General features: G+C 34.1%; 2 protein-coding genes across 2 annotated transcripts in view; one reads left to right on the forward strand and one right to left on the reverse strand.

Moving 5' to 3' along the window:
* Positions 1 to 6,383, forward strand: part of LOC115444992 (facilitated trehalose transporter Tret1) — a 28,815-nt gene extending 22,432 nt beyond the window's left edge. Inside the window, exons 2-4 of the mRNA XM_030171026.2 lie at positions 2,586 to 2,983; positions 4,610 to 5,419; positions 5,748 to 6,383. Of these exons, the coding sequence (XP_030026886.2) occupies positions 2,586 to 2,983; positions 4,610 to 5,419; positions 5,748 to 5,936 (1,397 nt within the window). The 3' untranslated portion in view covers positions 5,937 to 6,383. The remainder of the gene's footprint in view (positions 1 to 2,585; positions 2,984 to 4,609; positions 5,420 to 5,747) is intronic.
* Positions 5,564 to 21,553, reverse strand: LOC115444991 (myrosinase 1). Its single transcript, XM_030171025.2, has 7 exons — positions 21,310 to 21,553; positions 12,560 to 12,678; positions 11,745 to 12,320; positions 11,539 to 11,633; positions 9,690 to 9,995; positions 7,368 to 7,606; positions 5,564 to 6,325 (listed from the first exon to the last, which is right to left on the reverse strand). The coding sequence occupies exons 1-7, from the start codon at positions 21,348 to 21,350 to the stop codon at positions 6,112 to 6,114; spliced, it is 1,590 nt and encodes a 529-aa protein (XP_030026885.2). The 5' UTR covers positions 21,351 to 21,553; the 3' UTR covers positions 5,564 to 6,111.
* Positions 21,554 to 23,343: the final 1,790 nt, after the last annotated feature.

A 23,343-nucleotide genomic window follows, 5' to 3' on the forward strand; every position in this document is an offset into this window, starting at 1 on the left:
TAACTGTCGCCTTATAAATTATGTTTCTGTTGATTCAAAAAACGTCGTAACAGACGACGTTTGCACGAATAAGATTGCGACGATTATTCTCCAAATAATGTTCAACATTACCTTTTATCGGATGTCTTTAAAATGTTTATTCAGTAAGGCATTGAAATACATCCAGCACAACCTCTATTTCTTCCTCATTTCTGGGACGACCTTATTTCATCATCACGTATTTATAAATCCAAGCCAAAATACGAGAGTGGCGACGTGACACGTGCTAAATAACAGATAGAGATAAGATAAATAACATCCATTCACAAAATCAGTCTGTAAGCGTTTCATACAATAATGAATTATAACGCCTTTAGCTGGTAGGTTTCTTATTTGCGAGCGTCCATCTACTAAGATGTAGGTTCGCCTACTACCTACCTTCCTACCTACCCACTAACTACCTTCGTCTTTTCTATTACTGTAGTTAAGCAGCTATGCAGAACTGTGGTGTTCACATTTGAAAGGTATTTTGGTCAAAGTAAAAGCATTCTCAAACACTTCTGATGTCGCAGGGTGATTAACGTAAAAACCTTTAAATTGTTATTTTGATAATTCTTTTGGTGACGGGCAGTCGTGACTCGTAACGCTAGCCATTAAGGTTACTACTTACTCGTCTCATCATTCAAAAGAATTATAAACTAAATTATACAATATTGCAACATCGTTTATAAAGTTTGTATCAATAATTTAAAAATGTAGAATGTGATAACACTGTCATGCAGTCGGTTTGTGGAACAGAGTCACAGTAGTAATAACTGTCTCTGTGTTACTACTCATGTTTTCGGCGACTTCAACTGGGGCCTGATTCTCTATCCCGCACATTATTTTGACAGTGTGTAACAAGCACGTAACACAACGCATCATGTTTAGGACTATAGAAATTTGGCTTACAGAATACCATTCCACGCACATTTCTCGAAGATAACATGACACGGCCGCGTTACGCGTTTACACTACCATACAGAATAAGGGCCCTGGTGACGCGTCTTTATATTTACGTCTACTAAAAATTTCTAGGCACAATAATATATTTGTGTTGGTCATGACTTTGGTGACGTGTGCTTTATTAATTATACATTAACTTAAGATTTAGAATCGGTTTACACCATTGAAATCTATGCAATTACCATAAAACTACAAATGAAACAGTTTCTGTAGTATAATAATAAACATATCCGCATTTAACACCACATATACTGTAAAAGTGGAATGAACTGGCACTCTACATACACTTACACCGAAAAACTGAGCAAGTTAAGGTTATATCAACGTTTAATTATCCGATATAGAAAAGAAACAAGCTGAATGAAGTGGTCAGAAGTTTCCACAAGTGTGAAGATAAGAGACGATAGCGCCGTCGCCACTCCCAAACTAGTTTTACATTGACGGTAAATCATAATAACCCACATCTCCTATACTTTGTCGTATCGTAATCCCCATTACGTGTGTACAAAGGAATTTCTATAGATATAGTAGTTGAAATGGATTACCTTCAAATGTCGATAAAGTTTCCGATTTTCGAAAGCGTCGTAGAAACTTTCCAAGCACATGCAGTAAATATCGCTTGCGGCTTTACGGGTCCTTCCACCTCTCTACTCATTTGTGAATCGATTCGACGTTTTTTATTTACGCCTTCGCTTACCGCATGGTTTCGCAGAATTTATACTAAATTCAATTAACAAATGGATTAAATGGTTTTGCCTCATCCGCCGATGATTCACTCCAACCGCCTCCACGTCTGTCGCCGGCTTACTCGACCTTTCCCTCATTAGCGCTAATTATCGCTTGATTAATCTAAAGTAGTGCCTATTCTATTGTTCAGTCGAAACTCTCGTATTATTATCGTTTTCCGGAACAATAGGACGCGATAACTCATATCAGGGCTATACACAAGGAGAGTGTACAAAAATTATGGACATTGTAATATTTTATGAAACGTCATACAAGTTTACTACTTCGTTATCTGCATAATGTAAACATTTTCATTTCACAATCCAAGGTGCGTACTCCGTTCCTAGATAAACACCTACACTTTAAAATCTCATAGTGGTGGTCATTGAACTGTTCCTTATAAATCAATGTAATTTATCATCAATTATTTAAGCAATCTTACAACACTTAGCACTTAATCATATCATACCCATATTTCGTACGCAAACAATATCTTTTATTAACATATCCAATTCAGATATCACATTTCATAAGAAACATACTTTTCCGCGTTTTGATAATTAAATCAATATTAAAAATTGTTGTTATAATATCTTAATTGATATTTTAAAAGTGGATAATTTAAGCTTGTTTCCCGAGTTTCATATAAATTTTATTTGACAGTTATCGCATGAAATAGCTAATGTAGATAGTACTCATTTTATTACCATTCATTAGAGCGCATATATTAAGGTGTGACCTTTGTATTAGTTCGGCTTATGTAGTTATGTGACGAGAAGCATTTAATCAGAACTTGTGAAACGGGTCCTTAATTATTTAATTGTCTGTAAGATTCACAATACACACATTTAACAAATGTTTTTTTTGTGTTTCAGCTACACTTATCACCGCGACAGCGGGAACCTGCTACGGTTGGCCATCACCAACACTCTCGTACCTACAATCACCAGACAGCAAAATACCTACTACGAACGACCAAGGATCATGGATAACCTCGATTATGATCCTATGTTCCGCCCTTACGCCCATACCTTCAGCATACTTTGCTGACCGTTTCGGGAGGAAGACGACCCTCCTCCTGGGCGCGATACCCTTCATCCTTGGCTGGGTATTGGTCATCGTAGCCAATTCGGTGCCGGTGCTGTATGTCGCTCGGATGTTCTCCGGCCTCGGATACGGCATCGTGTATACAGTCGCTCCTATGTATACAGGAGAGATTGCCACGAATGAAGTCAGAGGTGCTCTCTCTACACTCATCACATTGATGAATAAAGTGAGTATTATTGAATTTTGTTGAAGATCATTATGATAATGTAATTCGCAATATCTCCACGTAACTTCTTACACGTGTTAATTGTCTTAATGCATTCTACAAATTTGATAATATTGGGAATCATTTTACCTAAATTACTCTTGAGAAACTTAAATTCAAACTTTAACATATTGGATAATGTGACGTTTCATCAACATAGACATGAAATGTATCGATTTGAAGGAATTTTAGAATCTTTATTGTAGGTGTCGTATCGTTGATAACTATTTCAAAGAAATCCAGACGAGAATACACTGAGCAATTTCCTCATCACTGTCAGATTCTAATGGCAATTGTAAACGGTCATTATCAATGTAGCCGTCCACTCAAAAAGAATTGGTACAGCAATTTCACATATCCTCTTTGGTTACGATACGAACTCGGAGTGGTCTAAGCTGGTCCAATCTTGCTCTCGAGTGAAGAATCTCAGCGACACCTCTTGTTGTTGTATCTCGTGCTTATTGAAAAATTATTTAACTGTTCAGCCATCATTTTCTATGTAGGTATATGAAGGTTTTAAAATTCTCAATATTATCTTAGTATTTTTAACATTCTACCATGTATCAGGCAATTACGATGTTGATATTTAAAGTATATTATTCGTTGTTTCCCTACTCTATGATGTACATTCATTTCAATACATATGACGTATCATATGCCATATTTATTCAAATAGAATTTATAAATTATGTTATATTACAACATTATACTAGTAATTATTTCGATCTCTGGTTCTACGGTAGATTTCCTAACAAGTTATCTTTATACAGTATATTTTATGGCAATAATCTTGTCGTATGACTCATTAATTATGAGATTTTTTCCTCGTTTGCCTACCAATGATATTTCCGTCTACGCCATTTTGTAATTCCCAAGCACCTTAAAACACACATTTATTCCCCATTGTTTGTTATACCTGCCCGTAATTACGTTGACACAGAGCAGCAACGTGACACGTGACTCATTGCCTTAATTATACATGGAGTGTACACACTGCCTACCCAAACATGATATAAGCATCCACTTATTTCTTGCAACTCTTTGTAGCTGCACCACTACAATGGTAAAGATAGGGTTATGACCTAATTAAAAATGATATAATGACTTACTTTAGTTTACCGCGGGTACACCAGTTGCAAAAGCAAACACAAAGCATAAAATATACCCATGATGATTTTCGTTGCCGCCTGTTTAAGTTGTTAGGATGAGCTCGCTCCTTTTAGAGTAACGAACTTGTATGAACTAGCAAAAATTGTGCGAACACGACGCCAGTTCTACCCACATCTTATAAAATTAATGTTTGTAGACACCAATCTAGGAAATAGGTAGATACGAGCATAGAGATAGGAGCATAAGCTCCTTACGTGTTGATCAGAAAGATAGTGAAGTTTTAAGTTTCATCATAACTAATTCTATTTGATGATTGATAATATCTTAGTCATACATAATTGATTTATCGGAATGCTTATAGGTAATAAGTTACATCAATCATAATAATATCTAATATGCTCAATTATAATTAAGAACAATTATCTTAGAATACTATTCCTATAAACGTACTTATATGTTGCAAATTTCTCTTTCCAGGTCGGTATTCTTGCCCAGTACTGCATCGGACCATTCGTGTCGATGCGAACATTAGCTGCAATCAACTTGACCCTACCAATTACATTCATATTAACTTTCATCTTTCTACCGGAATCTCCTTACTACTACTTAAAGTTTGAACGCAGTGAGAGGGCCGAACGATCCCTCAGGAATTTAAGGAGTGGTGATATAAGGACTGAACTTAAAAACATAGAACTCAACGTCCAGGAAGATATGAAGAACCGAGGAACATGGGGTGACTTACTATCAGAAGCGACGAACAGGAAAGCTATGTGGATAACTCTCGGAGTGTTCACTGTACAGCAGCTGTGTGGTAGCGCTGCTGTCGTCGCATATGCTGAGACTATTTTCAAATGCGCAACTGGACAAAGTACTACAGTGAACGGCACAGAGGTCCCTTCTAATTCCACAGGTTACATACAGCCGTACCAAGAATCTATTATACTAGGGTGCGTGCAAGTGGCTACTTGCGTTTTATCAGTGATCCTCGTGGACCGAGTCGGACGCAAGCCATTACTACTGCTGTCTGCTCTCGGAGTGGGACTCATGAATTGTACTATCGGAACGTATTTCTACTTCGACGCGTTCAATAAGTCAGCAGTGGCTTCACTTCACTGGCTGCCGTTGGCTGCTCTCCTTATCTACATCGTGTGCTATGCCATCGGGTTGTCAACTGTGCCTTACGTCACGATAGGAGAAATGTTTCCGACCAACGTGAAACTGTACGCGTCCTGTGTCGCCCACATCTATACCGGTGTTGCTATGTTCAGTGTTCAAAAACTCTTCCAGGTAAAGTATCACGAGACATTTATTATTCTTACTTTTCTGCTGGAAATGATTTTTTTTTTATTTGAATCTATTTAGTCACGCTATTAGTTTATCATTCAAATATATTCACTAATATATTTCATAAAATTCTAAACTCAATTTGAATTCGGATTAAAAAATTTATTAAAATTCTTATTAAAATCCTTAATACTTAACACGTAATAAATATTATAAAATAACCTTTTAATTTTTACTCAACTCTACAATTCATTGTTAGTTATACTTTTAGCAATATTCTCTTTATGAATAGTTGACATCAATATTTTAATGGTAACTGTGTTATTTTCAGGTGGTGAAAGATGCTTATGGGATCTACACAGTATTCTGGGGCTTCGCCACCTTATCGTTCCTTGGGCTGGTGTTTATGCTGGCCGTGTTGCCGGAGACGAAGGGCAAGTCGTTCGCGAGCATCCAGGCGCAGCTGCGCCGGGAAGTGGCCCGAGACAACGCCGAGAAACTCGCCACCGTCGAATACTGATAGGCGCCGGCACGCCACAGGCACGCCGGACTGCCCAACTTCTCACTACGTTTAGCGTTAAGCTTTACTTTATTAGGGATCAAATTGACATGAAACTTAACATATTGAATACTTTATAATATAGTTTAGAACTACAACGTACAGATTTATATACACAAGTATTTTAACAACGACGTTAAAGGAATAGTCTGTGTAGCGAAAGTAGAGAAAGCAAGGTTGGGGCGAGGAGGCCGGCGCCTGCATTCTTGAAAGCGGAAAAGTCGTAAGGGTCGTAGTCGTTGGGGAGGCGGCGAGTGGCGATCACCTCCGAGTACAGCTTCGCGGAGCGCTTCGCCGTCCTCGTTTTGTTGGGGCTATCAAAATCTACCAGGTACAGACCGAAGCGGGACCTGCAAAATGCATTTACAAACATAACGAGTGAAAATATATGGAGAACGTTTGGACTGACGCTTTGTTTTATTTTCCCTAACTTTAAATGATGGTGGCACTAAAATAATATGAGCACTAATTGAGTATTTAGTTGAAAAAGAACTATATACCATAATAAGCAATACATTTTTGAGAGCTAGAAACTATCATTCATATCAAAATCTACAATCGCGACCACACCTATCATTACTCTTCAATTCACACCAAAAATCGACAATCTTAATCAAAAGATATTAAACTTTTGCCATAAGATTACGTTCTGAATTGTCTATATTAGAAAATGATGAATGTTGAACTCGCATGCAGATTACGAAGTTATACCAGTCGACTTTAATCAGATGATTCATTAAAAATACACTATTGTTATTTAATCTGCTAATCGCCCCACTTGTACGAAAATATAGATATTAATCTGCAACGGCTTTTCTTAACATCAAATATTATCCAACATAAATGCAGGATACTGAGACACAATCCTACTCAATTGTTAGAAAATACTATAAGCTCATATCGACATGTTTATCTAGATCAGACGTCCGCATATCAGTCCCCACTTGCAGCGTCATCTACCGTTTAATTTTGAAGATAATATATGAGTAAAAAAGCCTTCAATACCGTTTCGGCTCAAACGTGAAGTGTCCTATTTATCTTATCTTTACACAGTTTACGTTAAATTGCTTGAGTGTGTGTTTTCACCCACACAAAACATTAGAAACATAGAGGGCGCCTCTGTGTATAAAAAACTATCTCTTCATAATATTATGATAGTTTAGGCTACTAGATAGATATTGTGAATATATAAAATGTGCCAACTTGAGTTAACTAAAACAACGTTTAAGAAATAACAAGACCAACCGTCTCGTTTCAAACCTATTCAATATTATCAGCGCAACATACTAAAACATACTACCAACATGCATGACATCAATCTTAACCGAACTGACTTCAAACAACCTTCGCGGACACACAAACGACAATGGAAAATAACAATGCAATACTCACACATATCCATCGTCCCACTCAAAGTTATCCATGAGACTCCAAGCGAAGTAGCCGGTGACATTGCTTCGGTCTTCGTAGATCGCGTGGAGCAAAGCGTTCAGGTAATGTTTATAATAAGACACGCGAGCATTGTCCTCTAGACCATCAAAGTCAGCGTAACCATTCTCCGTAACTATAATTGGGACGTTGTACGTCTTCGTGATCCATTGAAGTAATCTACGAAAACCAAACGGCACCACCTGGAATTGCATTAAATTCAAATTTAGAACATTACAAATACAGCAATGCTCTAATGCAACATTTAAACATATTACACAGCATGCCGATATTTTCCACTGATAAGAAGATTCTTGTAAAAAAATTATTGTTTAAAAAGGAATTTCGTACTTTGATAGCAGCGTATTCTTATTTGCTTTTAGATTTAATATACCAAAACCAATGTCAAAAATGATAATGCCAACATTTTTATGAATAGATACAACGTGACTTTTGAATGACGCGAAATAAAAAAAAAATGTAATGGAGACGGCTATTTCAAATATTCGAAAAGAAAAGTACATTTTAATCAAAATATTAAGTTCCATGTTTGTTGCCGTATATAAGATTCGCCAGTAAACTAGCGTTGACAAAACTAATACTAATTAGTACCTAATTACAATTTAAATGGCGTTTTAGAATGGTGACACAGCGACTGCCGAATGTATTGTTTTATTTTTATTTAGCTAATTTAATCAGCTGTTCCATCTTTTAAACTGGTTTTGTAAAAACCTACACTAGTTGTCCTGCTATTTGTTCTCTAGTGAGTGAATGCATACCAATATAATGATTCAATTATTATAATATAAATTCGCTTTACTGAAAGAAGTAATAGCCATTTCTTGTTTGATGAGCAATAACAAAGTTAAATTTAACAATATACCTATTATACAGATATTTTTCATGTTCTAAAGGCTTTACGTCACGTTTCATTACCTCTATATTAAATTGATTACTCGCTAGGTATTTAACATTATTCGAAACTAATGACAGTAAAGTGCTTCACCCAAAAAGATACCGAGGCTTATTATCAACAAATTTTATATAAAACAACAATACGTTAATACGTATTGTTGTTTTATATTGTAATATTATACGTCTTATATAATTATAAGTCGTATAATATTACAATATAAATTATTTTATTTTTGCACGCGGGTACTTAAAACTGGTCTGCCATAGATAACATCAAATATTCCCATAGATGTACTGCCAAAATGCCATAAAAATCTGATATAATTTATAAGTCATTATTCAGCAAGGATTTTTCTCATGTCAGACTAACGACGTAGTAAAATTAAATACGTATTGAATTATAATTGATATTATATCGCCTTGAAATCAATAAAATGTTTAAAACTATATTTAAGAAGTTATATACTACTAGCAATTTAACAAACATTGCAGCAAAATGTGTAAAACTTACGAAACGAGAATTTCGTTACTCATTAATTAATAAATCCGAATATTTTTCAATATAAACTTACACAACATTCACTTTTGCAACAGATGCATCTAGCGTTAAGACTTAAAATTGGGTCTATGGTTAAGCAATACGAAGATATATTGCCCGATAATATTGAATTTATATTTGCAAATTTAGTCAAACCTTTCAATCCCTTTCACTAAATCTATTTTGTATATATATCACTTGTTAATAAAAATGACTTAGTTCCTATTAATTCTGTATGGCATACTTAAGCGACCTAATAAAAAGGAGAAACGACTCCAAAAACTACTATAATCCAAAAAAATATTAAACGTTATAGACACGACGAATATAATCATTCCAATTCCTCTTTTTATATTTAACCAACATAAAACCAGTCGAGATGTCAAATTATACATAAATAATTAAAGAAGTTGTATATGATCATGGTGCCTGAACATTTTATGTTCGGAATTCAATTCGCTACCAGGCCGCCCATGCTAGTTTAAAGTTCAGTCGATTTCTAAGGTACTAAGAGATAACTACGGTCTCTACTAGTCAATATTGAGTTAACTGTTGGCAGTCACAATTTTAGTCCTGATTAAGTTTCGACATACTCCCGAGTTGAGTTTAGGAGTTGTGTGCGTGTGAGGAGTTTTATTAAGGACCCTGCAATTTCTAATGGATCTTGACGTGAGGTTGACACTTTGTGAGTGGTCGGGGATCATGTTATCGTCAGTAGAAGAGTTAACTTTTAAGCATGTTTATTGTTGAATACTATCGATGGCACGTTTTTTCCTCCGACACATAAATCCAAGCTGCGTTAACAAGATGAAACAAAGAAGAATTAAAATTACCTTAAGCCATGCTGACGATGATTCCGATGGCCACTGCGGGTCTTGTACCCTGACAATACCGACATCATTCTCATGGGAAGGTATAGCTCCTACTTCCCCATCAGCCATGCTCAACAAATATGTTGTGTAGTGATTCAGCCCGAAGAAATCGGCAGTTCCTTGTATGTATTTAATTTCTTCGGGCGTGAACTTCGGAAGACGAGACCTGGTGTAGTTTTGCTGCTTGCTCTTAGCGTCGACAAGGTTTATGAGTTCTTCAGGATAGTTTCCAGTGGCAGAGTAGACTGGATGTGCGTACCAACCGAGCTGTAAATAATTTTAAAATAAGTACTTGCATTAATTATTAAACAATGAAACTACAATTAAAGGAATGAGGATTAATTTGTCACGTTGTGCTTATTTTTTACTGTATTACTTATCTATACAAAGCAATATAACAAAACTGCATAACGTTTATAATGAGAGCCGCAATATTATAATAAAAAAACCGGGGCTAAGATAAAATTCAGAAGCTAAGACACCTTATTCGATATATAGTTTCTAACGAATGCATCTGACTAAGGCGAGCTGCAAACTGGAAACTAAGCTAAGTTAGTTTACCTTAGCTTGCATAGCTGAGATACTTTAATAAACTTCTGTGCATACCGCAAGATATGTAAACTGAACTAAGCACTGAGTATTTTTCTCAGCTAAGCTAAACGAACTTAGCTTAGTTTCCGGTGTGCACCGGCAACATTGAAGGTAACATACCTATCGATCTGACAGATCGCCTTGAAACTAGAGTACTGAAAAATGAACTTAAGATAAGTGAGATACAGTACTTATTATCTTTGTATGCTCTATCGCAATGAATGAACACGTTGATTATAAATTCAATTATCTAAACAATTATTAACAATGTATATAAAATGTCCGGTATGGCTCATACTTGAAGTCCGTTTTGAAATATCTTGCTTACATGGAATATGTTTTTAAGAAGATTGTAATTAACGAATGTAGTTCGGTTTCCTAGTCAAGTATTCAATAAATATATTTTTTTCATCTAAGCAAAGATAGCTTTACTTTAAATGATGACTAGCCGTTAGCCAGTAATTATAAATAATCCAAATGAAATGATAATTAGTTTTCTCTGAAATATCTTTGCAACACCTACAGTACCCTGCAATCCGCAAAGTACCACTTGCTTTTTCATATTTTTACGTATATTACTTTATTTAAAAGTGATCTGCTGCAAAAGTTAAGCAACTGCATTATCCTTCAAGTGACCCATCAAAATTCAATACATACACTGACCACTATGTCTTTTATTTGGTACAAACATGAATATATCATTTATTTTTTAAAATATACACACATTGGGTTTTCAAAGGAAACAAAGATTTACAATAAATTAAAGGCACAGCACAAAAAATAACTAAAGTGGTATAATAATAACATTTTGTATTATAATTATAATGATAGCAATGCTAATTTGTGTTTTGATCTTACTCTTGCAAATTTATTTCTGTTTATTGTATGTCGTTTTTTTTTACTTTAATTATTATGGTAAATTAACTTTGGTAAATAATCATCATATTTTACATACAGAGCTCAAATGTCTGAACGTGACAACTAATGAACTGTGGGATTCGGAGGGATGAAGAGTGCCTTAGGGCCCGTCGTCATTGCACTTTCGTACTCATATTGTCCAGTCTGAGCACATACACATCCATATCACAGACCTAATCAGGTAGGCTAATTGAGCTGAACTGATCCTATCAAAAAAACAGCAATCGTGCCTTATGACGTAGATACCTAAAATATATTGCTCGTAACAGAAAGGTTTTACGAATTTAAAATATGCACTTACATGCGTCTTCAAATACAATTCTGCTGCGTCTTTGTCGCTTTGCGAATCAGTCTTAGGTTCAGCCCAATTCGAATCCAAGGACATTCCAATTTTTCCTACAATAAAAAGTCGTATTTATTTAATAAAATTAAATGATTTTATATTCATATACTTTTGATCGAATGTAGAGAGACAAGCATTCGTCATTAGTGCTCTGTCATACACACCTCCATACGTAGGCCGGAAGTGATCGTTGAATAGGTGATAAACGCTTGCATGGGCCTTCAAAAGGTTATGAGTGCAAAGATATTCAGCAATGCCATGTCGGTTTAGTGCAGGCGCGCGGTACGTGCCGCCGTAGCCTTCCAAACAAGTTTGCATCGGCTCATTAAACGTCACCCAATATTTCACCCTGTCAGCAAAATTTTCAAATACAACTCTAGCATAATCCGTATAGTAATCGATTATGTGCGGGTTCGTCCACCCTCCCAGATTCTGCAGCCGCTGAGGAAGGTCCCAGTGGTATATTGTGACCATAGGAGTCACATTGTACTTCAACAGTTCGTCGATGAGGTTACTGTAATATTGAATTCCTAGTAGATTTTTTTCGTTTGTCAGCCCTGTAGGTAACACTCTTGGCCAAGATATGGAGAATCTATAAATGTTTACTCCAAGTTCGTGGACCATTTCGGCATCTCGTTTGTAAAGATGATAGGAATCGGCGGCCACGTCCGCGTTGGTTCCATCCTTGACGAATTTTGGGTTGGAATGTATCATGTGGTCCCATATACTTTCTGATTTTCCTGTAAACACAATATAAATTTATTGAATGTGAACGGATTTTGGAGCTGTTGTAGTATTGGTTTCAACTTTTAAATCCAGAATTTACCTTCCTGGTATTTGCTACCTATTCTTTTTAATATTCAAATGAGACATACTAATATGTATTAAATATAACTCTTGACAATAATGTAAAATACCTTTAATATGGATATAATAATAACAAAATTGGTAAAAATGCAAGATACTTTTATTAACATACCGTCTATGTTCCATGCTCCTTCAATTTGTGGAGCAGCAGTTGATACTCCAAACAGGAAGCCTTCTGGAAATGTGTAATTGGATTTCAAGCCCCCAGCTAAGTTGATGATTTCAGCATTTCTGGAAACAGAAGTGACTCGTATAATACCTATACATTCAGTAAAAAATATATTAAATTATATTACTTTTCGTACTCCGAGAGCAAAAAAGCATCGTAATGTTTTGTCCTCTGGCTGTCCTACAGTAGCATGAATGTACCTATTAAGTGCAGCTATACTGGAAGTTTACATACTACACGAAGTTGGTAATCTACCTGCTTTGTCTGTCATTTTTTTCTTTTTTACGTGTATATAATTAAAGTTTAAAGTGATATATTTTACCTTTTACTTCATTGTTTCCCAACATTATTTAGGCCAAGTTTTTATGCCCCCCATACATAATTTGTAACCTTTAAAAATTGTTTTGTTCCCTTAAGAAATATAAATGTTACGTTTCAGGAAGAAATCACTATGACATTGTTATCAAAACATCATAAGTAAAATTTCAAAACATATAATGAAAAACAGAAAATACTGTTAAAATTGCCCCCCTGTGGAGCGTGGGCCCCACATTGAGAAACACTGTTTTACTTTGTTAAAATGGGTTCAAGAACTTTTAATTCTGATGGTAGCCTCTGTACATCCAGATTCAAACAAGGCGGCATATTTGTCTCGAATGGCGACGGGTAATATATACCGTGCCTATATAAAAAATCCTAATACTAATCATACTCTACTTAGGTGGGTAACGAATTCATTTTTGTTTAAACCTTGTTGTATATTATGAAGATCTAACATAATCACGTTGCTATAAATATACGTAATAAATGGCTATACATAAATCATATAAACTAATTTATGCGCAAAACAGGTTAGGTATTAATATAAAAAAACGGAAATTGTTATGTTCAATGATAAACAATATCAAACACAATTAAATCGTTACTTGTTAGTGATCGTGTCGATCGTAAATACGAACCTAGACGTGCGTTCTACTTCCTACACGAAAAAAGAAAATATTGATATTGCAGACATAAAATCTTACAATGTATTAAATATAAAAGTGTGTGAAAATGTTTGAATGTTTGTCAGTAGTATACTCAGAAACAGTTGAACGGGTTTTGATGAAATTCAACCTACATGTAGAACATGTCCTGAATTAACACATAAGCTACTTTTTATCCCGCTCCCATAAGAAATAATAGCATTTAATAGCTTTTTTTAAATAGATGGCTCTGACATTTTATTGACCTTTGTTGGCATATCCGATAAATATTTAGATAAATAAATAAATAATAAATTAGATAAATAATAAATTTAGATAAATAGTTTAACTATAGTTTATAGCCTATGCTGATTATAAGCTTGCGTATATAATATGAAAGAGTACTTTCCCTGCTCGTCAAGAATTCATCCGTTCCATGGTGATAAACTATTCAATTGTCGTTTTAGAGGGTGGCGAACAGGGCAATCACGCCCATTCTCGGGCTTGCAAGGGACACAAAGAAAACATTTACCTCCTTCGCTAATCGAGTAAAAAGTTCTCGCATAGATTTACCGCCCAAAGTCTCATATTCTACCGCTTTAACGATTAAAAAGACCTTTCTATATAATTTTTATACGAAGAAAAAAACCTATTTTCGTTTTATTTACTGATTTCGGAAATATTAATAGCTACATTTTCAAAAAAAAACTTTTGTCCTTATGACGGTAGTACGTAAGGGCGCCACCGATATTATCACTGTATCGAATCAAAAATTCAATCACAACCAGAGGAATAGTGATATTGTCTAATCGAATATAACACTATAATTTTTAACCCAACCTAACATGATTCTGAATAAATTATTGTATTTATGCGCCATGTTACCCAGTACATTAAATAATCGATATATAAATTTAATAATTGATAATTTATAATAATAATATAGCCGAAATTCCTATGCTAAGTGTATTTACTATGGTCTTGACAATAAGCATTAAGGTTTCTTATTAAATCTCTAAACATGTTTCATCATACAAATTCATTCACATTCACTATTCACATTTTCCTCTATACCAGTTTTCCTTCTTGTGTTTACACACTCGTCAATACTCGCAATGGAAAGTACTTAGGACACGTATTAGTAATTAGACAGGTACGTGTCACGTCTAACGTATGAAAAACTCTTTCATTCTGTTTTTTTTTCAATCCAATTCCAATTTACACAACATCACGCATTTTATCCCCGAATGGTTGCGCCTCTGCATACCCCATGCAGAAGCGCAACCATGGCACCCACTATTCGCCAAGTGTGTTCCGTCCCATGATGTGATAGGGGGCGAGCCTATTGCCATATCGGGCACAAATTCCAGACTCCGGGCTGATGCTGAGCAGAAAAACCCAAATATCACTTTGCCCGACCCGGGATTCGAACCCAGGACCTCAGAGCGCTGCCGCGCCGTACCGTGCATGTAATACAACTACGCCACCGAGGCAGTCCAATTTGATGTAATTAAAACTGTTTTTTTTTCAAATAAGTCTTCAAATGATTTTAATCTACACATTACACAACTAACAAGAAAATATGCTTTTTCATATCAAAAGTTAAGTTTCCTCTATATCAACAAAAATGTCTTAAAATTCTCTTTGAGTAAGGTCCCTTTATAAGGTTCAAATTTATAAATTATTTACTTGTAGTATGAAATATATCTGACAAATAATCAAACATCGTATTGATTCCATAAGTATTAATTCTGACATGCAATCTAATAAAAACGATTAACTATAAAATATACGTATTTTTTATTTTCATTGTACGGACTAGGCTTTACATAAGGTTCTTTATTAATAGTTAACGTCTTTGGCTCGCTTTATTGATACAAATCTATAATATGTGGGTCATTGTCAATGTCAATATCGGTTATTTCCGTGAGGAAAACCTTCATGTCTTACCAAGACACGTTTTTACGGAAAGCGGAACATATACAAAGCGCCTATTGGCAGATAAATCGCTCACTGAACAGCGCCTTATGCAATATAAAAATCGCAAGGTCGTGAAAGGTAGCCTACACAGGACCTACTCGGACAAATTGCAATGACTTAAGATTGCTTGCATTATTACATTCATCAAAAGTCAATAAAATATCATTTTAAGTACAACACAGTTGCAATAAACCGCAAATTATTTGAAATATTGAAGTTATTAACCTATAAAATAAATTTAAATGCGACTATTGCAAAGCCCTTTGCCGTTGTCACGTAATTGTAATAGTATGAACTTTTTTACTATTTATTACTACTTATAATCATTTCGCAGTTTATCAAGGTAAATTCTACAAAATATAATTTTAGTGATAGCACCTTGTAATTGCAGTCAAGTGCATATAAAAAATAAATCGTCGCGTCGCGTCGCTTCGACTTGCTTAAATTATTTTGCTCCAATGTTTTATCATAATTATTTAACTACATTCTTATGACTCTTATAGGGATTTTGCGTTGCTCTCTTTCTGTTGGCGTAAGGCGATAAACTATTGCTTAATGCTATTTATAAAATTATTGAGACTACCTGGAAACGATTCGCTTGGTATTTGTAAGAAAATAATATGTTAGCTCATAATAATGGAGGGTACGGCGAACACTACCATAAATTACTGAATTTGTCAGAAATGACGAACGCAAAGGCACGCAATAATCATTAGTACATAATTAACCCTTCGTCTCTTATTTTTTTTGAGAATGAAGGTATTTAGGTTTTAAAATAAAACCTGTTGTACTGCAACAATTTGTAATCAGCAGACAGTCATTATACAAATTAATGGAACTGTAGCAAAAACAATGTTTATCTCTATATATATTGTATATAGGTACCTATCGATGTAACTTTAAAAGCGAAAAGTCTTGTCTTTAAAATAACAAATATAAAACTAGATATATAAATTATTATCATTTGAAAATTGACAAAATATTTTGTAGATTACCATACAAATATCAATCGCACATTGTAAATTACTTTCTACTTTCTATAATATGATATAATCCCTTTAATATAGTCGGTTTTAGAGAATAGTCCAAACTATAAAATGGAGCTAACTTTTTCAAATATTTTTAAAAGTACGATAACCTTTCAAAGCCTTATAATATAAAACATTAAGTATATGGAGGAATTAAAAAATATTCACTTTATGGTATATTTACTAAATTATAGTTAATGATTCATTATGATAACACTGTTTAACATGCTGAAAAAGCGTCCGATTTAACCCCAACGCACCCTATACAAATAAATATTATGAAAACGTAATGCCTGCAATAAGCATTGTGATAACGATAAAATTTTAGATATGATCAGATAAAGTGACATGCACTACTTCAAGAAACATAAAACTTAACTACTATTGAAATAAGAACAATATTCAAATGATATTTAAAGGTTAAAGCAAAGTTGAATAACACCGCAGACAATAGAGTAATTATATAAGCATAAATCTAAATTACGAAGATCAGGATAGATAAGTACGGCTAAACGGCAAACTGTAGTCTGTAAGCCAAAAATAGGTAACTTAAGTTCTCACGTTTCTATTCTTTGAAAAATTCTTATATTATACTCTTGAAGAAATTGTAATTTTGCATACCATCTATTGGTTAAATATATTTACAGAATAAATATATTATCTTTATTTTTATTAGGGCTATTTAAAAAAAAAATGCCTAAAGATGCTGATCCATATTGACATTTAAAACCTTTTTTCAAGATAATCTTATCTAGTGACTTCAGTCACTTGGTTTATCATGGGCTTTGGCCAAACCAAAGACAGTTTAGCAGCATAAATTACATGCAACGTTTGTTGCACTACAAAATATTGTTTGATAATAAAACAATAATTACATCTAACAAAAAACGATACGACGATAAATAACATTCCTGACGTGCTTCCTTGTTTCATTATCTCATTAACTATGGTATTTAGAACCAAAGCTTAGTAGAGACTAGATTAACAATCTAATCGTCGCATAATGTATAATTACTAATACCCCTTGACCGCAGGGTTAACCCAGCAATATTCTATTAGTACTTGATTATAACCTTCACATTGCAGCAATTAGGACGAGTAAAGGCTAGAACAATAGATCGTGCATTTTTAAAACTAACGGAATAAAGGAAAGTTATAATAATCTGTGTTCTTCCTCTCAATTTTAGACACAAGCAGTTTTACTTATAAAAAAATCACAAAGTTATTCTTAGTTAAAACACAAATTTACTCGATGAGCTGTAAGTCAAAACCCGCCATCTTGTCTCTGAATAAGGTTAAAACTAGGAACCCGGTGATTTTTTGACAGCTATTTAAGCAATTCTTAAGCACTTCTTAACGCTAAAGCAAGTTTTTAAGTAAAACTGTGTGTCACAAGTAAAGTCAACAAACGTGTAATACATAAAAGATTTAGAAATGGTAAAAGCTATAATTAAACTAATTATTGTAATGCCAATTGTATATAAAATAATAATAATTATGCGTTAGATATTATGTAATAGAAATTATTAAAAGAATATAGAGTAGTGCACTTTAAGAACCTTTTTATATAATTTCTACCAATTAACTACCACCATTTTTTATATTATAAGAATATTTAGTACAGCTATACTCAATCTGCGCTCTTTAAACCTTTGGAAGCGGCCAATGTGACTTCAAAAATCAAACTAAAACTAAATATTTTCCCCAAGATTCCTGGAACTTATTTACAATATATGAATAAAATCATTCTATAATATTATTAGTGAATATTTTTTTATTTAACTAAATAATACTTTAATTACATTATGCCACTGAATTAGATCAATGAATTTTTGTGCTGGCCTGAGGCATTACTATAAAGACATCTTTGTGGCCCGCGTAAAAAATGGTTGGGCAAAGCCAAATTAACTTAAAAATATCTTCTCGTATAACTTGTAGTACATTTATACACGATGAACGAAATCATTGTTATTATCACTAATTTCATCGTCAACTCATGAATAAATCAATCAATTCATACCAATACACAATAAAACAATACATTATCAACTTGCTTGAGATATATAAACTACCAAACGTTTGTATACCGATTAGACATTTTGTCGTCAAAAAATATACAGTACATACATAGATGGACGTTCGCGAGGTAAAGTAGAACAGATTATACCCAGTTACTAACTAGAAAATGTAAAAATTAATAAATATTAAATAATCGCAATAATCACGCATCGTCATGACCCAACACTAGCATGCAATATCCGACATCAACATAGAACCCGAAACACATCTGACAACGGACTCGTCGTAGCTGGCTGAATGTCATACGATTAATATCCTACAACCTCTTCCTTGATTGCCATCTTACATACTTACAGGAAAATACAAAGACTTCTCGAGTAACATGCTATTATATCATTAGGTACTCAAATTAGATTTAACATTGTTTCAACCTAAGGTCACACGCCAACATTTAAAGCCAAGTGGTGGGTCTCTCTTGGTAGTGGTTTATATAATGGCTGGCGCTAAACAATACTTTTCAAGCACTGTTACATATCATTTTGAAATAGAGTAGGGACAGTGTTATTACGGCACCTTATGAGACTTGAGGCGTTGAATCGCTCCTACCTGAATTTCGGCCACGGCGGACATCTCAACGGAGATCTGCCTGGTACGCAGATATTATAGTGCACAAGTATGTGCGCAATACACAGGAGCACTCTCTGTTCTTTTACTCTCATAATTCGGAAAGACGGCAATGACCACAACAACAGGACCGGACAGAGTACAACCAACCGGTTCTGCGCCTGATCTAGCATGTAAAGCGGTTGCTTTACATGCTTTCCGGAGAACGGGGGTATTACACCGCTTCCTGACTCCGAGCTGCGACTGAGTATTTTTTTTAAGATGAAAATACCCAGTCACAATTGTTTTGCTCGACCCCAGGACTGGGGGACTTTGGAATTCGAACCCAGGACCTCAGCGCAGTAGTCGTACTCATACCGTGTACAATTACAACTACGCCACCGAGGCAGCCACTTAAGACATTATCAAGGTGGGTAGCACAGTGCAGCACGCTATATGGGAAATTGTGGAGAAACCTTAGAACACAAATGAACCCAAAAACCATTCAATCATAGCGCACACACTATTTAACAAACTCTAAAAAAATATAAGTACAATAAAACTATTTTTAATTCAATTGAAATTGCATTCAATCCGGAAAAAAACTTTAAATGTTCTTGGCATTTTGATGTATGGCCAGTGAAAGCCAGCTTGACAAAAGTTTATGACACATGGACAAATAAATTAAATACAATGCGAACAACATTATTTTAATTGTCTCGAAACTTCACAGGTCACCAATCAAATATTTACTTAACCGGTTCTTTTTAGAATCGGTGCGATTTTACGCCAACATACGACAATTTATAATTATTAAAGACATCAAACTCAAAGTGGACATTCCCATGACTATTAAATTGGGGAGTACGTGAGAAAAACCAGTATATTTTATACCTAATTAAATTAATTGCTACTGACGCAACACGCATCTAGCTTAAACGTCACGCACATTTTTATTATGTTATTCTTTTCTGTGATTAAACTCAAGGATTTAATTAGACAGCATTTCGATAACTTTAGTCAATCGTCAACGATAATAAATTATACTATACATTATAATATTTTCGTAAGGAATACGTCATTTACTAACCCAAATAATTTTTAATTATCTAATTATTGTGTGATAATTTCAATGACATGACGGATACACTATACAGGATGTTTCTGTATAGTGTATCCGTCATGTCATGTAACAGAATCATTGAACCGAGGAGACCGAGAAACAGGCAGATAGAAGATCTTAATATCTTTTAGTTTATCCATGCTCACATGAATGCTGATTGTTGTCCGATATTGCGATGCAAAATATATTTACTTTTTTGTAAAAATCTCCTTTAAAAAAAACAAAAATTGCAATAAATGACATCACGATACAGAGTTTTGTGCGGCATCTATGGGTCGTTGCTATCAAGTTACCATTTTATCATAGACAATCGATGTGAAGAGACAGATTATTTACACATTTTGTATGAGCAGTGAGATTACCCGATCCCCCATAATAACCTTCCTTTTCCCTTTACAATCTCTAGCTACTATTGTTTTTATATGAGAAAAAGGATGGGGTCTACGACCGCAAACTTATTATTTAATTATGATACCCCTTTTAGATATAATAAACTGTATTATAATTAAACAAAAATATTTTTTATGGCGTAAAAAAAGACCAAAATTAAAGAAATCTAAATGCTAGATATCACTATAGAAGCAATTCGATACATGTTACTATTATGACGTGAATATGATTTGATTAAAATCGAATTGGTGCAGATAATAGAAAAAACTAGTTCCATTTAAAACTCGTTAGACAAGGTAGGAATTTAGTGCACAACAAATATTAATACGTATTTATAATAACGACGTAATTCCAAAGTGTATAAAATTGCTATTGTAAACTAATAAATACAAGTGAACGCGAAATTTTATTGGCAGAATACTGCAGAAACTGTAGCCATGCACTCAATGTTCTTATGTCCATTCGATATTCATTATTGCAACAAAACAATCTTGCTGGTAATTCAAGAAAATATTTTGTACTTATAAACAGCTAAACAAAACCCCGCACGGGTAATTAAATATAACTTTTTTTTACTAAACTTACCCCACGTATAAAACTGCAAACAACAACACGTATTTAAACATTTTCTATAATAAAATAACACTTAAATTACAAAAATATCACTTTCAAATATCACTGGTGAATTAAATTTTATTTACAAATTGACTAAGGTTTTGTACATTTCTATGTTACGCTCATTGACATCGAAAGGTGGCAAGGAGCGAAATGAACGTGCGGCACGCTGTCTCAACGCGCACTGTGCCTCAACCTGTAGTACACACAATGGCGATACGAAGCACGCCAGTCAATTTAACTGGTGGTGATAAGACACGTGAGATGTCGTCACATTACAGCTTGAATCAGGGGTTGCCAGGAGTTTGAGGACAAACGATATTTACATTAGTCACTTTTTCGTCTAATTTTTCCACGTGTTTAGTAAAATCCCCGATCGTTATGGGAATAACAGGTTATCAAAAAGCCATTAAGTACAATTATGAATATCAATAACTGGTTTCTTTAATGCAGTGGGCATTTGATTATGCAAACACTAATGTTTTTCAAAGTAACGCAGGTATTTTTACCTAAACCAAAAATCTGATCAATTTATTTTATTTTGTATGCCGATAACTGACGGATAAACAAGTACATTAAGGCCTGAACTTAAAAAAAATTGTAATTTAATATATTTTATCTCACATATAATCATTTACGTTCGAATTAACCATAAATATATAAAGTTTAGTTATTTTTTATGTTAAAGATTTGGAATTCAGGTAACAACCATTTATTACTCTGTTTAATGAATTTTTTATTAAAATATAAGTAACTATATTTGTAATAATATTATTCTAATGTTTATATAAATTGTTAATCAGAAGTCTGTCCGAAGGATATGATTACTTTACGTTGTCACGTCGACGCAACACGCTTGAAGCATATCGACGAATGTACTCATTTGATTTAATTTTAAGGACCAGTCGCTTGTTATTTAATTGCCTTCATTCACACATTGCCTTTTGGGATCGCAACGCCAGGCAAATCTAGTACGTAAAACACACAAATCATGACCTGGGAATCAAACTTAAGACGTCCCGGGCCACAACCTACATACTAGTATTAGACTAAGGAAAGTACCAAGGTAATTAGATATTATTATAATATGGAAATTCGAAATATAGCAAGGGGGTTAATCTAGGTTCAAAGTTCTATAAGAATTATATGATATTTTGCGAAAGTTTTAATCCCTTATACGCATTAAGATAATATTTATGTAAGTTGAATTCATCCGATTCCATCTAATAAAAAGGTAAAAACAGACGGTAAATACAATATTACTACAGGGAATATAAATTACAGTCAGCTTTGTGATTCTAAAGATACGATGAGTTGCGCGAGATTGAAATTGTAAGTTGTAATGTTGTAATCTATATACAATATAACATAATGGTAACCTCGTCCCTATCATGTCAGCATAAAATTACCGTTGACGAATTCTGGATTTGTTATGGCATTTCTGCATACTTTTTCATCTTTCTGAAGCAGTGTAGTTAATTTCTGCATTAAAACTTGTTCTAGAAGGCAGTATCGCGTCTAAAAAGAATTGCGTTCAATTACTTACACCCTTCCAATGCCCGTTCAGGTCGCGTCAGTCGATCGATGCAATAACGTACTTAGATTGCTTTAGCAAAGCCATTCCGTTTTTATTCGGTGCATTATGCATTTACTCATCGTTGACAACACCCCTGAATATAATTAAACCATCCATGTTTTCCATCGCCATTAAGATAAATCTTATAATCGCATATAATGCACTGACATATTTTGTTATTTACACAATGATTTAAGAGATTGCTAACAATAGCTGTCGAGTTGGCATATATGCATTCGTTGAAATTATACAATTAACGTCCTGTATACTCGTACTATGATGTGTACACATTTGTTTAAATACTGTAAAAAGTATTTTTACATAATAACAGTACCTAGAGTTGAGTAAAGATGCTTACTGCAGTTTGTTTCTAGATCTTATTGTATCGAATATACATACGTACAATAACAAATTGGTGCAGTATTTTA

Source organism: Manduca sexta, chromosome 25, assembly GCF_014839805.1.
Source record: "Manduca sexta isolate Smith_Timp_Sample1 chromosome 25, JHU_Msex_v1.0, whole genome shotgun sequence".
NCBI classification, from domain to species: domain Eukaryota; kingdom Metazoa; phylum Arthropoda; class Insecta; order Lepidoptera; family Sphingidae; genus Manduca; species Manduca sexta.